The sequence below is a fragment of the Rhinopithecus roxellana genome, chromosome 18, assembly GCF_007565055.1.
Source record: "Rhinopithecus roxellana isolate Shanxi Qingling chromosome 18, ASM756505v1, whole genome shotgun sequence".
NCBI classification, from domain to species: Eukaryota; Metazoa; Chordata; class Mammalia; order Primates; family Cercopithecidae; genus Rhinopithecus; species Rhinopithecus roxellana.
The window spans coordinates 42,945,525-42,962,455 of record NC_044566.1 but is presented as its reverse complement, the minus strand read 5'-3'; the positions used below and the strand labels follow the sequence as shown (position 1 = coordinate 42,962,455).

The 16,931-nt window shown below is 48.9% G+C and overlaps 2 protein-coding genes across 5 annotated transcripts; both read left to right on the top strand.

Moving 5' to 3' along the window:
- The first annotated feature begins 4,935 nt into the window (after nucleotides 1–4,935).
- Nucleotides 4,936–16,402, top strand: ARL11 (ADP ribosylation factor like GTPase 11). Of its 2 annotated transcripts, XM_030922236.1 has the most exons (3): nucleotides 4,936–5,075; nucleotides 5,493–5,677; nucleotides 14,965–15,795. In XM_030922236.1, exon 3 carries the CDS (start codon nucleotides 14,983–14,985, stop codon nucleotides 15,571–15,573), a length of 591 nt encoding a protein of 196 aa, XP_030778096.1. In that variant the 5' UTR covers nucleotides 4,936–5,075; nucleotides 5,493–5,677; nucleotides 14,965–14,982; the 3' UTR covers nucleotides 15,574–15,795. The 2 variants fall into 2 exon arrangements, with proteins under 2 accessions (XP_030778096.1, XP_010362131.1); XM_010363829.2 differs by lacking the exon at nucleotides 5,493–5,677 and having other exon boundaries at nucleotides 14,965–16,402.
- Nucleotides 8,571–13,003, top strand: LOC115894575. Of its 3 annotated transcripts, XM_030922234.1 has the most exons (3): nucleotides 8,571–9,541; nucleotides 9,824–10,523; nucleotides 10,843–13,003. In XM_030922234.1, the coding sequence occupies exons 1-3, from the start codon at nucleotides 9,171–9,173 to the stop codon at nucleotides 10,879–10,881; spliced, it is 1,110 nt and encodes a 369-aa protein (XP_030778094.1). In that variant the 5' UTR covers nucleotides 8,571–9,170; the 3' UTR covers nucleotides 10,882–13,003. The 3 variants fall into 3 exon arrangements, with proteins under 3 accessions (XP_030778094.1, XP_030778093.1, XP_030778095.1); XM_030922233.1 differs by having other exon boundaries at nucleotides 8,571–10,523; XM_030922235.1 differs by lacking the exon at nucleotides 10,843–13,003 and having other exon boundaries at nucleotides 8,571–10,040; nucleotides 10,378–10,512.
- Nucleotides 16,403–16,931: the final 529 nt, after the last annotated feature.

The window sequence follows — 16,931 nt, the reverse complement described above, 5'->3', positions numbered from 1 at the left end:
TTAATAATAACAAAAAGATTAAATAACTTAACCCAGGCAACACAGATGGAAAGTAGCAGAGCTGGGGGCTAGAATCCAGATCTAAATCTTCAACCTGCGTTCTTCCTAATTTATGTGGAGCCTCACACTGTCTTGCCCTGTCCCATGAGCAAGATAGCAGCCGAGAATGACTACTGCAGCATTCCTTCTGATTTCCTAATTTCTGACTTGAATATGCTACACCAGTAACAAAACTATGAGCACCCGAGACACAACCACACGCATGTGCATGCGCACAGACCCACACACATACTGTTAACACATACTGAAACAAAGATCCTGGAAGAGAGCATTGTCTTCTGAAAAGAGAATCTTCTGCCATGGAATGTCTGGGAAGGAAGTGTAACAGACGTTTTTGCTTACCCAACACCTTTCCCACTTTCTTCTTGCTACAAGTAGCATAATTTTATTCAGATACCATGCAGTGGGGGCAGAGGGGGTGGGGGCAATGTGCTCAGAGAAGGTAGACCCAGCCTGGCCAAGCCAAGTAATTTTATTCTCCTGGTCAGTAAGATGTATGGAGAAATTGGCTGGTAGGCTTTAGGAAAACATTTCCTTTTTTTATTAAATAAATGCACACACATGCACACAAGCAGACAAAAACACTTACACCTTTCCCTTTCTTCCTGCCTTTTTTTTTTTTTTGAAATGGAGTTTTGCTTTTGTTGCCCAGGCTCAAGTGCAGTGGCACAATCTTGGCTAACTGCAACCTCTGCCTCCCGGGTTCAAGTGATTCTCCTGCCTTAGTCTCTCGAGTAGCTGGGATTACAGGTGTACACCACCATGGCCAGTTGATTTTTTGTATTTTCACTAGAGACGGGATTCGCCATGTTGGCCAGGCTGGTCATGGGAGAGAATAAGACAATCTCACTGTTTCAGCCACGTGCAGGGCGTGTTTTGTAACTTGCAGCTGAAAGCTAGTTACCTCTCTGAGGCTTCGTTTTCTCCCTTAGAAAATGGCGATAACACTACTTACCCAGTAGGTTGTAGGGGAAATGGTATAATACAATGCCTAACATAAAGGAACTCAGTAAACGGTACCTAGTCATATCATTATCATGATAACCCTCATAGCAAACTCCTCAGTGGTGGGAATGTTTTCTCCACTCCGCCAGTGTCATGGCATGGGGTGCCTTCTCCCTACAGTGGTGGTCTGGAGACAGTTTGCCCGGCTGCCACCTCTTCTCCAAGTGCTGAGGAGCTCAGGCATGGGAGCTTTGGGCCTGGGAGGTAGGGAGTCCAGTCTGTGAAGGAAAACAATAAAAGTGAAAAGCAAGCATGTAAAATCATGATGACATATTGAATAATCTTAGCAAGCGACAAAGTTTTGTTTGTTTGTTTTTTATTTCTTTAAGACGGAGTCGCACTCTGTTGCCCAGGCTGGAATGCAGTGGCCTGATCTCAGCTCACTGAAACCTCCACATCCCGAGTACAAGCAATTCTCTTGCCTCAGGCTCCTGTGTAGCTGGGACTACAGGCACCTGACACTGCGCCCAGCTAATTTTTTGTATTTTTAGTAGAGACGGAGTTTCACCATGTTGGCCAGGCTGGTCTCAAACTCCTGACCTCGTGACCCGCCCACCTCGGCCTCCCAAAGTGCTGGGATTACAAGCATGAGCCACCGCGCCCGGCCAAGTGTTATTTCTTATGTCCCAGAAGTCCCAACTCTGGCAATCTAGCCCATGGAAATAATCCAAATGAAGAGATAAACTTCACTCACCAAATCTTTAATTCAGATTTTTTTTGCAGCCTTTAGAAGTAAATAATAATATTTCCCCTTGATATAATTATGAAGCCAACTCAGTGATGTTTATTAGAAACTATGTAGGTGTAAGGCAATGTAATTCTTGCTATAAATTAAATGAAAACAAAATCAGAATACAAAAGTGTATGTGTGCTCTGCTTACAACCACGTGGAGCACAGCTATAATGAAACCGGGCTATACTTGGCACACCGATTGTTAAACAAGTGCAGCAGACCACAGGAAATAAGGGCACCGCGGGTTGTTGAAGAAACTGGCCAGAAAACGGAACAAAGAGGAGAGAAGCTGACGGTGCTGAAGTGTCCCTTCCCTCTCTGTGTCACCCAGGGCATAGGTCACCCAGGCAGCCTGGCGTGATGCCTTCAAGCCACTGTGCTAAGGCTTCTACAGCTTCTGCTTCCTCCCTGCCTCCATGGGGCCCAGACCTAGCCCTGATGCTGCTCGGGGAACCAGGTCAGAGCAGCACCCTAGCTCCCCCACCCCCAGGAGCCCCTCGGCCTTGGCCTGCTGTCATCCTCATCCCGCCCCAATCCTGCAAATCGGGCCCTTGCAGGATTCCTGCTGACTCAGCAGCTGGGCCTGGACAGGACTTAGTCCCAGCATGAGCCAATCCCCCTGTAGTGTAGGCGAGAATGACAAGCCCTCTGCCAGATGGTTCTTTATTGCTCTGAGACTTCCCTGGGATAATTCCATCCCAGGAGCCCTCTATCTGCTTCCGTCTCCTCCCCACACACACCCTGGCCTTAAAAAAGGATGATCACCGACCACAGGCACTGAAAAGAGCAAAGCAAGAGTAGCATCAATACCATCACACAGTGGTGCACATAACGCTCTTTGAGTTTCTTATTTTTCCTAATCGCTTCTTCCTGCTAAAATATCATAGCTTAACAAAAACAATGACAACAACAATCTAGTGTTTGCCATTTACAAGGCACTTTCTCTGTGAGTAGCATGACATGGTAAAAGAGAAAGAGATGAATTATAAAACGCAGCAAGATCATGAGTCAATGATTCACCCTGTCCGAGCCTGCTTCTTTTTTTGAAGACAGAGTCTTGCTCTGTCGCCGGCTGGAGTACAGTGGCACAATCTCAGCTCACTGCAAACTCCGCCTTCCGGGTTCAAGCAATTCTCCTGCCTCAGCCACCAGAGTAGCTGGGACTACAAGCGCACGCCACCATGCCCAGCTAATTTTTGTATTTTTAGTAGAGACGGGGTTTCACTATGTTGGCCGGGATGGTCTCGATCTCTTGACCTCGTGATCCACCTGCCTCGGCCTTCCAACCAAGCCTGCTTCTTTGCTTATAAAAAATGGAAGAGTCATAACAACCAACTTGAGTCTTGACATCTTAATGAAATAATGCATGGGAAATCAGAAAACAGCACAAAGATTACTGGTTATAAGAGCTAAATCACTGTGACTCCAGATCCAAATTCAATACCTATATTGAATCAGTGGTGTCTGACTAGTCAATTTTTTTTTCTTTTTTTTTTTTTTTTTTGAGACAGAGTCTCGGCCGGGTGCAGTGGCTCACACCTGTAATCCCAGCTCTCTGAGAGGCCGAAGCGGGCAGATCACTCGAGGTTAGGAGCTGGAGACCAGCCTGACCAACATGGCAAAACCCCATCTCTACTGAAAGTAAAAAAAAGTAGCTGGGCGTGGTAGCACGTGCCTGTAATCCCAAGTACTCGGGAGGCTGAGGTGGGAGAATTGCTTGAACCTAGGAGGCGGAGGTTGCAGTGAGCCGAGACTCCATCTCAAAAAAAAAAAAAAAAAAAGGAGAGAGACAGAGTCTTACTCTGCTTCTAGGCTGGAGTGCAGTGCTGTGATCTCAGCTCACTGCAGCCTCCGCCTCCCGGGCTCATGCAATTCTTCGGCCTCAACGTCCCAAGTACCTGGAACAACGGGCACATACCACCATGCCTGGTTAATTTATTATTTTTTGTAGAGACGTGGTTTTGCCATGTTGTCCAGGCTGGTCTCAAACTCCTGAGCTCGAGCTATCCTCCTGCCTTGGCCTCCCAAAGTGCCGGGATTACAGGCATGAGCCACCGTGCCCAGCGACTAGCCAATTTTTTAAAAATTACATTTTCTAAAGGTGTCATTTTTACTGGGAAAAAACACAGCGACACCATTCAAGAAAAAATTGAACAGTAACTTTAATCACTACATTAACACAATTTTAAAGGTTGATCTGCACCATATATACCTTTTAAAGAATGTTTTCATCATATGTAGGCAGTTTTGTTTTGTTGTTGTTGTTTTTTTTTTTTTGAGGCAGAGTCTTGCTCTGTCACCAAGGCTGGAATGCAGTGGTGTGATCTTGCCTCACTGCAACCTCTGCCTCCCAGGTTCAAGTGATTCTCCTGCCTCAGCCTCCCAAGTAGCTGGGACTACAGGTGTGCACCACCACCCCCAGCTAATTTTTGTATTTTTATTAGAGACAGGGTGTCACCATGTTGGTCAGGCTGGTCTCGAACTCCTGACCTCATGATCCACCCGCCTCGCCCTCCCAAAGTGTTGGGATTACAGGCGTTAGCCACCGTGCCCGGTCATAGGCAGCTTTTAAAAGAACACATGTGCAGCCTGGCCATCATGGTGAAACCCGTCTTTACGAAAAATACAAAAATTAGCTGAGCGTGGTGGCACCTGCCTGTAATCCCACTTGCTTAGGAGGCTAAGAAGGGAGGATCACTTGAGCCCTGGAGACGGAGGCTGCCATCCAACCTGGGCGACAAAGCAAGACTCTGTCTCGAATAGAAAACAAAACAACAACAACAACAACAAACCATGTGTGATTCCAAGCAAATCAGAGAATCTCTAGGCACCAGAAAAACCTCGAGGCATGCGCTGAAAGAAAGACGTCAGAATTCTCTGCGACTCGAGAATTGAGGATTGAGGGAAGAGAGAAGGCGGCTGCGCCTGGACACAGCTCTGAGCTCATGCTCCCTCCTTCAGGCACCAAGTCTTGAGTTGCTAGAAAATGGAGCTGTCACTGGGCCTTGCTCTGCCAGGACCTGCAGAGGTGGGGACCTCTCTGCCGCGAGCCCAGCAGTTTGACTGCTCTGAGGCGCCCTAGGGCTGAGGGAGGGGCCGCGACACCAGCCCCACCCCGAAGCCACCTGGGAAAAGGAAGCAGAAAAAGGAGAAGCAGCAACGGCTGCTCTGCTTCCTTCATCTCGCTCTTCGGACATGCCCGGCCAACAGAAAGCAACTCCATAGGGGAGGAGAGCCACGGAGGATCTCACAGCCGCAGTCTAATAGTAACGCAGAGGTAATTTTAACTTTTTACTTTTCTACCCCTCCAGGGGCAGCTGATATCCCCCCACCCCCATCCCCGGAAGTTGAGATGTCCCTTCTTTGTTCCACCTAGGCGTCGCCTAAGTTGGGAACAGGTCATATGTCTTAAAATTTGGTGAGAAGTGGAAAAATACTGAATATCAGAGGTCAGAAAAAGTCAGGAAATGCAAAACAACAAAGTTATCTGGAAAGTCCCTAGCAGAGCAACGGCCGTTTGTGGTTTGGTCAAAGGGCAGGAACCAATGAACAACTGACTAATGTTCAACTTTAAATGTCAGCCAATTGTAAACCTACAACTGTAAAAATCCCCAGTGACTCTGTAACTTGCTGTAACTTGTTTGTGTCTGACTATAAAAGACAGCAGGGCACCGAGCTTGGGGCCTCTCCCTAGGAGCTGACGCCTGGCCAGAGAGGTCCGAGTTCGAACTTGAAATAAAGTGATCCCTGCCGCTTGGCTTTGTCTCTGGACTCTGGTGGTTGCTTTCGGGTCGTCGCGGGTCTGGGCATTACATTTGGGGACTCGTCTGGGATTGCCCCTAAGCCCACCAGACCCCAGGCCAACGGGTCATCGCAAAAGTGAGTAAGCCGGCTCTGTCTATATGTTGTCTGTCTGCCTCTGAATAATCCCGCAGGGTCTGTATATGAGACTGATCTAGTCCTGGCGGACGCGCTATAGGACAGTCAGTGGAGGCCGGTAGGAGACGTCCTCCGGTACTCATCTGGGGCTCTGTATTCTGTGGCCATCTGCTTCTGGTCGGGTCCTAAGCCCGAGACGCGCTAGCGATCAACATATCTGGTTGTTGGAAGTTATCTGTTGCTTGCCCCTTACTAATTTACCTTGATTTACAGGAGCTTCGGAGCCAGTCCTGTACCAGGCACTAATATCCCTTACCACCCATCTTTTATCAACAGGACTTCCAAGGAATGGGCAACTCCCAGACCACACCACTTTCTCTCCTTGTCAATAATTTTAAAGATGTGAAAGCAAGGGGGCATGATCTCAGTATAGAACTTAAAAAGGGAAAATTAATAACCCTCTGCCACTCTGAGTGGCCCACCTTCGGCGTAGGCTGGCCAGCCGAGGGAACCTTTTGCCTCCCCATTATCCTCCAGGTAAAATCAAGGGTTTTCCTCCCAGGTCGTTCGGGACACCCAGATCAGATCCCCTATATTTTGGTCTTGCAAGATCTGGTGGAAAATCCGCCCGTGGCTAGCTCCCTTTCTGCTGACTTCTGAACCCTGTAAAACCCTAGTCGCGCAGCCAACTGGGACCACCAAAAGACCAAAAACTCCAACTGCCCCCTTGCCTCCTGTATTGCCTGACAGCCAGGACCTCGTATCCTTGGAACCCCCGCCTTATCATCCCCCTCCTGGACCCCATGCCCAAGCCCAACCGGCCGCACTCCCAGGAAGCCATGAGGGCCGAGAAGCGGCAGCGGCGCCAGGGGAAACTGAAAGTGAGCATGGCTCGGAGGGCCAGCGGGACGAACGCGCGGGCGTGTCCAGCTCAAGGCAACTCCGCGACTTCCTGATTCCACTGTAGCGCTCCCCTTAAGGGAAATAGGACCCCCCGATGACACAGGCAACCCTAGACTCCATTGGCCATTCTCTACCAGTGACCTGTACAACTGGAAAACTCAGAATGCCCGGTTCTCTGATAACCCCAAGGATTTAACAGCCCTTCTAGACAGTGTCATGTTCACTCATCAGCCCACCTGGGATGACTGCCAATAGCTCCTCCGCATTCTGTTCACAATGGAGGAACGGGAAAGAATCCAGGTAGAAGCTAGAAAGTTGGTTCCTGGAGATGACAGTCAACCGACTGCAAACCCCAACCTCATTAATGCAGCATTCCCCTTGACCAGGCCAATGTGGGACTACAATACAGCAGAAGGTAGGGGAAAGCTACTCGTTTATCGCCAGACTCTAATGACGGGTCTCCGGGCTGCAGCTCGCAAGCCCACTAATTTGGCTAAGGTATATTCTGTTTTACAGGGAAAGACAGAAAGCCCCGCTGTTTAGAAAGACTAATGGAAGCCTTTAGACAGTATACACCTATAGATCCAGAGGCCCCTGAAAATCAGGCAGCAGTTGTTATGTCCTTTGTCAACCAGGTGGCCCCAGATATTAAGAAGAAGCTACAAAAATTAGAAGATTTGGAGGGAAAACAGGTCCAGGACCTCCTTCGCATAGCACAGAGAGTTTATAACAACAGAGATGCTCCGGAGGAAAGACAAATTAGGGCCACTGAGAAAATGACCAAAGTCCTGGCGGAGGTCGTCCAGAAAGAACAACCACCGCCAGGAAGCACCCAGTCCACGCGTGCCCCTAGGCGCAATCTGAGTAAAGACCAATGTGCATACTCTAAAGAGATTGGTCACTGGATAAAAGACTGCCCCAAAAAGAAACAGCGCCAGCCAGGCCAAGGGCAATGGCAGCCCAAATCTATGCCGATACTAGTTATTCAAGGTACAGACTAGGGGGGACGGGGTTCGGATCACCTCCCCGAACCTAGGGTAACTTTACAAGTGGAGGGGTCCCCGGTCCAGTTCCTGGTCGATACCGGGGCACAACATTCGGTCTTAGTCAAGCCCTATGGAAAGTTATCTTCCAACTCCTCCTGGGTTCAAGAGGCCACAGGAACCAAGAAATATCCATGGACAACCCAGAGAGCAGTAAACTTGGGAACCGGGAAAGTGTCCCATAGCTTCCTGGTCATCCCTGACAGCCCTTGTCCTCTGTTGGGGAGAGATTTGTTGACAAAAATGGGGTCCCAAATCCATTTTCAACCAGAAGGGCCCAAAGTGACTGACTCCCAAAACAGGCCACTATCTGTTCTTACCGTAACTCTGGAGGATGAGTACCGGCTTCACCAGGAGTTAACGCCTCCTAGCCAAAATATAGACACCTGGCTCCAGAGCTTCCCAGAGGCTTGGGCAGAAACAGGAGGACTAGGGCTAGCAAAGCACCGTCCCGCCATTTTTGTTGAGCTTAAGCCCGGGATGGACCCTGTTCGCGTGCGCCAATACCCAATGGCCCTGGAAGCCAAAGAGGGAATTATACCACACATCCGCCGACTCCTAGATCATGGAGTCCTACGCCCCTGCCACTCACCATGGAACACTCAGCTGCTACCAATACAAAAACCCAACAGTAAAGAATATAGGCCGGTACAAGACTTAAGAGAAGTCAATAAAAGGGTAATAGACATACACCCGACGGTGCCAAATCCATACACCCTCCTGAGTACCTTGAGTCCTGAAAATCAATGGTATACTGTTCTAGACCTAAAAGATGCTTTTTTTAGCCTGCCTTTAGCCCCTAAAACCCAGGAAATTTTTGCCTTTGAGTGCACAGACTCTGAGAGAGGCATAAGTGGCCAACTGACATGGACCAGACTGCCACAAGGATTCAAAAACTCCCCAACCCTGTTTGATGAAGCCCTCCACGGAGACTTGGGTGAGTACCGATGCCAACACCCCAGTATAACTCTCTTGCAGTATGTTGATGATCTCTTAATAGCGGCAAAATCCCCAGAGGCCTGCATCCAAGGAACAAAAGACCTCCTAAAAACCTTGGGAAACTTAGGTTATCGAGCCTCAGCTAAAAAGGCCCAGATCTGCAGGCCAGAGGTAACCTACTTGGGGTTCTACTTAGAGGGGGACAGCGTTGGCTAACAAACGCTCGGAAAGAAACTGTCCTACAGATCCCCAGACTGCAGTCAACACGACAGGTAAGAGAGTTCCTGGGATCTGCAGGGTTCTGCAGACTCTGGATACCTGGCTTTGCTGAATTGGCAAAACCCCTCTATCAGGCTACCAAAGAACAGCAGCCCTTCAATTGGACTGAAGAGGCTGAGCAAGCTTTCCAGCAAATCAAAACTGCTCTGCTCTCGGCCCCCGCGCTGGGTCTTCCGGATGTCTCTAAGCCTTTCCACTTATACGTGGACGAAAGCCGGGGCATAGCGAAAGCAGTATTAACTCAAAATTTAGGTCCCTGGCGCAGACCAGTTGCATACCTCTCAAAGAGACTGGACCCGGTAGCTGCAGGATGGCCTCCTTGCCTCCGGATGATTGCTGCAACGGCCCTGATGGTCAAAGATGCTAACAAACTGGCTATGGGCCAAGAATTACAAGTCACCACCCCCCATGCTGTCGAAGGCATCCTCCGACAACCCCCTGACCGATGGCTCAGCAATGCTCGGCTTACCCATTACCAAGAGCTGTTGCTAAACCCCCTCAGAATAATATTTAAGCCCCCGACAACCCTAAACCCAGCATCGTTGCTGCCAGACCCAGACTTAAGTAAGCCGCTCCACAACTGTGCTGAAATACTAGCCCAGGTGCAGGGAGTCAGAGAAGACCTCCAGGACCGACCGCTGCCAGATGCAGATCTCACCTGGTTCACTGACGGAAGCAGCTTTGTTCACCAAGGACAGAGGTATGTGGGGGCAGCGGTAACCTCAGAGACTGAGATAGTTTGGGCTGAGCCTTTACCTCCAGGAACATCGGCTCAAAAGGCTGAGTTAATAGACTTGGCACAAGCCCTGAAACTAGGCAAAGACCGTAAACTGACAGTATATACTGACAGCCGGTACGCATTTGCCACCGCCCACATACATGGGGCTATATACAGAGAGAGGGGGCTTCTCACAGCTGAAGGAAAAGACATTAAAAATAAAGAAGAAATCTTAAATCTTCTGACTGCCCTTTGGGAACCCAGAAAGCTGGCCATTGTCCACTGTCCGGGACATCAAAAGGCCACTAACCCAGTCACTCGAGGAAACAACCTGGTTGACCAGACTGCAAAAGAAGTGGCTAAAACCACCCCCCAGCTACTGACCCTCCAGCTGCCTGATCCCGGGCCCAGAGAGTTGCCCTTTCACCCAGAATACTCAGAAGAAGACCTCCAGTGGATAAGTAAACTCCCCGGAACACAGGTCAGTAATCAGTGGTGGAAAGATTCTAACAACAATACCATTCTTCCGGACAGGTTGGGGCAGCGAGTAATAGCACAAATCCACCGAAGCACTCATCTGGGCCCGCGGCGGATGTTAGATTTGATTCAACACACTGGACTAAAAATTAAAAACGCCCCTAAGAAAATAGACGCCACGGTTAAAAACTGTGTAGTATGTCAACTGAATAACGCTAGTCACGGGACCCAGACCTTGGGAAAAAGACAAAGGGGAGATAGACCTGGTATATATTGGGAAATTGACTTCACTGAAATAAAGCCAGGAAAATATGGATACAAATATTTGCTGGTTTTTATAGATGCATTTTCAGGATGGGCAGAAGCTTTCCCGACAAAGAAAGAAACTGCACAGATTGTAGCTAAAAAGATTCTAGAAGAAATCCTGCCCAGATACGGCTTTCCAGTCATGATAGGGTCGGATAATGGGCCGGCCTTCACCGCAAAGGTAAGTCAGGAACTGGCTTCCATCCTTGGGGCTAATTGGAAACTGCATTGTGCTTATCGACCCCAAAGTTCAGGTCAGGTAGAAAGAATGAATAGAACATTAAAAGAAACCCTAACTAAACTGACCATGGAGACTGGTGCTAAGTGGGTAGTCCTCCTCCCCTACGCTCTGTTCCGGGCACGTAACTCTCCTTATAAACTAGGACTTACCCCTTATGAAATAATGTATGGCAAACCACCCCCTATCCTCCCTAACCTTAAAGACAATCTCCTCAAAGCTGACACAGATAATGGTCTTGAACTTTTGTTCTCCTTACAAGCCCTACAGAGAGTTCATGAGGAAGTCTGGCCCAAGCTAAAAGAACTATGTGAAGCTGGGCCTCCACCCATTCCACATTAGTACAAACCGGGAGACTGGGTCCTCGTCAAACGCCACCGACAAGAAACCCTAGAGCCCCGGTGGAAAGGACCATTCCAGGTGATCCTGACTACGCCTACGGCCCTCAAAGTGGAAAGCATCGCCGCCTGGATTCATCACACCCACGCCAAGCCTATAGACCCGCTCTCGGACCTTGTTATGTCCTCGACGGGAGAGACAACAACCTGGACAGTTGACCGGACCAAAGAAAACCCTCTAAAACTTGTTCTACGCTGTCAGCAACCTAAACTGTAACTATGACACCTACCTCCTTTATAACTCTTCTACTCTTATGGATCCCCTGTGGGGAGACCCAGGCAAACCCGGCAACATCCCCTTTCGCTTGGCGTTTTTTCCTGACGGAGAACTGGACCAATTATGCTCAGACAGAACAAAAGGGCTATGTATTAGGCACTGCTGACTGTCCCCCTGGGAGTTGTAGCACTCCCATCTATCTAAATTTCACTGATTTTGTACACCAGCCAAAAAAGGCGGCACCCGCAATTTGTTTTCTCTTTGACCAATCACTCTCTTATTGTAATAACTCATGGGTAGAACAAAGTGTCGGCTGTCCATATAGGTCCCGCAAAATCCACACTGTTAAAATCCTAAAAACTTCTGAGTCCCTGTCCAGTCAAACGTGGTGGTCACACAATTTTTTTAAAACTACATCAGGCTACACCTGGGTTATCTGGGACCCCTGGGACTCCCGCTGGACTTCCCAGCAAAAAGGGGCCCATGTACTTGACTTCAGGAACTACCTGGCCTAGTAGCCGTCTTTTTCTCTGGCGTTCCCTTGTTCAGATCCAGACCACCCTACACGCGGCTATACAGAACCAGGAAAAGGAATTAAATGTCCAGCTTTCAACTTTAACTCCTACCCGCCCCTTTTCCTGGTTATCCCTATTAAGAGAAGGGTTAGAGATCGCAAACGCCACTGGCCTAGGCAATCTCTCCGCCTGCTTTTTCTGCGCGGCTCTAGGGTGACCGCTGTTAACCGCAGTTCCACTTCCAGGCCGGTCTAACGCTTCTCTCAGCCTAAGCCCTAACAATAGCCACATACAACCCCCGATCCCTGACGTCCCCTTGTTCCTAAACCCTGGACAGACACAAGTCTCCTTTTGTTATTCCAATGCCAGCACTACCCTCTGTAATACAACTTCCACTCCCAACTCAACCCTCTTTGCCGCCCCCCCGCCCCCCGGTTCTTTCTTCTGGTGCAATGGTACCGTATATAAGAACCTTTCCACTAAGGCCACTATAACCCTACTGTGTCTCCCTGTCACGCTAGTCCCCCAACTAACCTTGCGCACCCCTGCAGAATTTTCCAGGTGGGACTCCGCCCCTTTCCCTAGACCAAAACAAGCCATATTCCTCCCCTTAGTAGCCGGAGTCTCACTCACCACGTCCTTAGTTGCTGCAGGACTAGCCGGAGGAGCTTTAGGTCACTCCCTATCAGCACTGCAAAACTCTCTCACCAATTCTCCATAGCTATGGAAGCTTCCGCCGAATCCCTTGCCTCATTATAGAGACAATTGACTTCCCTTGCCCAAGTTACTTTACAAAACCGCGGTGCACTAGACCTGTTAACGGCCGAGAAAGGAGGGACCTGTCTTTTCCTCAGAGAAGACTGTTGTTTCTACATAAATGAATCTGGACTCGTAGAAACGCGAGTCCAACAGCTACATAAACTTAGCCTAGAATTGCAGAAACAACAATTCACCTCTGCTGCCAACAGCTGGTGGAATTCCTCCATGTACTCCCTTCTAGTGCCCCTCATAGGACCATTCATAAGTATACTTCTCTTACTCACTATAGGACCATGTATAATAAACAGATTAACAAACTTTATAAAAGAAAGACTCAACACTGTCCAGCTTATGGTCCTGAGAGCCCAGTACCAACCTGTACTCACCGAGACTTCCGAGTCAGACACATAAGACCCAAGATTGGCTCTCCAGGTACTAGAGAGAGGGGGAAATGAGAAGTGGAAAAATACTGAATATCAGAGGTCAGAAAAAGTCAGGAAATGCAAAACAACAAAGTTATCTGGAAAGTCCCTAGCAGAGCAACGGCCGTTTGTGGTTTGGTCAAAGGGCGGGAACCAATGAACAAATGACTAATGTTCAACTTTAAATGTCAGCCAATTGTAAACCTACAACTGTAAAAATCCCCAGTGACTCTGTAACTTGCTGTAACTTGTTTGCGTCTGACTATAAAAGACGGCAGAGCACCGAGCTCGGGGCCTCTCCCTAGGAGCTGACGCCTGGCCAGAGAGGTCCGAGTTCGAACTCGAAATAAAGCGATCCCTGCCGCTTGGCTTTGTCTCTGGACTCTGGTGGTTGCTTTTGGGTTGTCGCGGGTCTGGGCATTACATTGGGATTCTTTAAAAACATATGTGACTCGGTGCAGTGGCTCACACGGGTAATCCCAGGACTTTGGGAGGCCGAGGCGGGTGGATAATTTGAGGTCAGGAGTTCAATACCAGCCTGGCCAACATGGTGAAACCTCATCTCTAATATAAATACAAAAATTAGCCAGGTGGTAGTAGTAGCTGTAATTCCAGGTACTTGGGAGGCTGAGGCAGGAGAATCCCTCAAACCTAGGAGGTGGAGGTTGCGGGGAGGCAGAGGTTGTGATTAGCCATGATTGCGCCACTGCACGCCAGACTGGGTGACAGAGTGAGACCCTGTCTCAAAACAATAGCAACAACACAAATGTGTGATGGCATATGCCTATAGTCCCAGCTACTGGGGAGGCCGAGGTGGGAGGATGGTTTGAGCCTGGGAAGTCGAGGCTGCAGTGAACTGTGATCATGCCACCGCAATCCAGCCTGGGCGACAGAGTGAGACCCTGTCTCAAAAAAACCAACAAACAAACAAACAAAAAAGCACATGTGGTGTGTTGTAGAAGTCATTGACCTTGGTAAGACAGTGGAGGAAACTACTTTGCTCTGACTCATAAATTTGCCCCCAGTAAACAGTATTTATAAATAGCCCCAGTCAGGCACTGCATGAAGACATTTCAGTCAACGACAAACCATGTGTACAACGGTGGTCCCATAAGATTATAACGGAGCTGAAAAATTCTTATTTTTCAGCTTAGCGTTGTGGCGCAACCACTACCTTTTCTATGTTTAGATACAGGAATACTTAGCACTGTGTTACAATAGCCTACAGTACCCATTACAGGAATGCTGTACCGATGTGTAGCCCAGGAGCAACGGGCCATACCTTATAGCCTAGGCGTGGAGTAGACTAGGCCATCCACGTTTGTGTCATTACAATCTATGATTTTGTAAAACAATGAAATTGCCTAATGAAGCATTTCTCAGAATGTGTCCCTGTCATTAAGTGACACTTCACTGTGTTTCCAAGACATAGTACTGGTCCTTGGGAAGCTCTGAAGAGAGGTCACTGTGAGCTGAACCATCCTCCTCACTCTGTGCATGGAACCCAACTTAGCTTCCATTTCAGCATTTAGGCGTATAGGAGGAGAACAGGTTAGAAGCCACAGACCAGCAAAAATTGAAGACATCGTCCTGTAATTTCTACTGAACCAGGTCTGTCTGACTGGAACTTCATTTTGCCTCTTTGCTTTAACTCCTCAGGAATGTGAGTCAACATTCCATGTCTTCCAAGAGGCCCCTGATCTTCTCTGCCCAGGGACCACTCTTATCTGACCCAGAGATAGGTTAGCTGATTGTGACTCACACACCCTCACTTCCTTCGATGCCCAGGCATCTGTTTAAAATCTAACCCTGTAAAGACTTTTCCTATTTTGGAAAAGCTCTTCTGTTGTTTGCCTGCACAGATTTGTGCTCCATTTTTAGTTTCAATTTTTGTAGAGAAGGCGGGTTCTTGCTCTGCTGCCTCGGCTAGTCTCAAACTCCTGGGCTCAAGTGATCCTCCTGCTTTGGCCTCCCACAGTGCTGGGATTACAGGTGTGAGCCACCGTACCAGGATGGATTTGTCTTCCTTCAGAAGACAGTAACTGATGTTTGCCCCTGGCCTTTCTCCCCTAGGATTCAGCAGTGGTCACTATGGGTTCTGTGAATTCCAGAGGTCACAAGGCAGAAGCCCAGGTGGTCATGATGGGCCTGGACTCGGCGGGCAAGACCACGCTCCTTTACAAGCTGAAGGGCCACCAGCTGGTGGAGACCCTGCCCACTGTTGGGTTCAACGTGGAGCCTCTGGAAGCTCCTGGGCATGTGTCACTGACTCTCTGGGACGTTGGGGGGCAGGCCCCGCTCAGGGCCAGCTGGAAGGACTATCTGGAAGGCACAGATACCCTCGTGTACGTCCTGGATAGCACAGATGAAGCCCGCTTACCCGAGTCAGCGGCTGAGCTCACAGAAGTCCTGAGTGACCCCAACATGGCTGGCGTCCCCTTCTTGGTGCTGGCCAACAAGCAGGAGGCACCTGATGCACTTCCGCTGCTTAAGATCAGAAACAGGCTGAGTCTAGAGAGATTCCAGGACCGCTGTTGGGAGCTCCGGGGCTGCAGTGCCCTCACTGGGGAGGGGCTGCCCGAGGCCCTGCAGAGCCTGCGGAGCCTCCTGAAATCTCGCAGATGCCTGTGTCTCCAGGAGAGAGCCGGTGGGGCTGAGCGCGGAGACAGCAAGAGATCTTGATCCAGACAGAGCAGCATATCTTTGCTCATACAAACTAGAAGAACCAGCTGATCCTTGAGAAACTTATGCTCAGTCTATCAAACAAGAAATGCTGGCTTGGCCCGGTGGCTCACGCCTGTAATCCCAGCACTTTGGGAGACCACAGTGGGAGAATCCCTTGAGCCCAGGAGTTGGAGAGCAACATCACAAGACCCCATTTCTACTAATAATCAAAAAATTGGCCGGGCATGGTGGCATGTGCCTGTAGTCCCACCTACTTGTGAGGCTGAGGCAGGAGAATTGCTTAAGCCTGAGGGGTAGAGGTTGCAGTGAGCTGAGATTGTGCCACTGCACTTCAGTCTGGGCAACAGAGTGAGACCCTGTCTCAGTAATAATAATAATAATAATAATACTCTAAGAAAAAAAATCTCAACCTACTTCATTTAATAGCTCGTTACCAAGTGTGATTGAAGCAATATATCATGATAGAGTAGCCACTGGTTGCATACTAATAGAAACCTAAATTATCAAATAGGGAAAGAGGTTTTAAAATCAAATTTGAGGCCAGGTGCAGTGGCTCATGCCTGTAATCCCAGCACTTTGGGCGGCTGAGGCAGGCAGATCACTTGAGGCCAGGAGTTCAAGACCAGCCTGGCCAACATGGCGAAACCCCATCTCTACTGAAAATACAAAAATTAGACAGACATGGTGGTGCATGCCTGCAGTCCCAGCTACTCAGGAGGTTGAGGCAGAAGAATCGCTTGAACCCAGGAAGCGAAGGTTGCAGTGAGCCGAGATTGTGCCGCTGCACTCCAGCATCGGTGACAAAGAAAGGCTGTGTCTCCAAAAAGGAAAAAAAAAAAAAAAAAAAAAGGTCAAATTCAAATATCATCTGGACATGTCACAACGGATCACGGATCCTTATAAGTGATTTTTCCCAGTGGCCCTGGGGACGTGCCATTGTCACTCAGAAGGCAAGCTAGGCAGGAACCACACAACAGCAGGGATCTGCAGGTTAGACATTCCCTGCCCTGGGACGCTCAGCCCTGGGCAAGAGGCTGGAAGTTCACACCATCCAAAATTTATCCTTTTTTTTTTTTCTGATGCTAATTAGCCTCTCCCGATTTTATGGCATCTTGTGTTGATCTTTTTCAAAAACTCAGTTTCTTTTTTTTTTCCTTCTCTTTTCTCCTTCTTGTAGCACATATCTTTCCTTAAAGATCAGATCAATAAAATGTTTTTTTTGTTTTGTTTTGTTTTGTTTTTTTGAGACGGAGTCTCGCTCTGTCGCCCAGGCTGGAGTGCAGTGGCCGGATCTCAGCTCACTGCAAGCTCCGCCTCCCGGGTTTACGCCATTCTCCTGCCTCAGCAAAGTGCTG

Coding starts and splice junctions, on each gene's coding strand:
- LOC115894575 (XM_030922233.1), top strand. CDS start 9,171: ATGATTGCTGCAACGGCCCTGATGGTCAAAGATGCTAACAAACTGGCT. Junction 10,524..10,842: donor GGCCGGCCTTCACCGCAAAG/GTAAGTCAGGAA, acceptor TCTCCTTACAAG/CCCTACAGAGAGTTCATGAG.
- ARL11 (XM_010363829.2), top strand. CDS start 14,983: ATGGGTTCTGTGAATTCCAGAGGTCACAAGGCAGAAGCCCAGGTGGTC.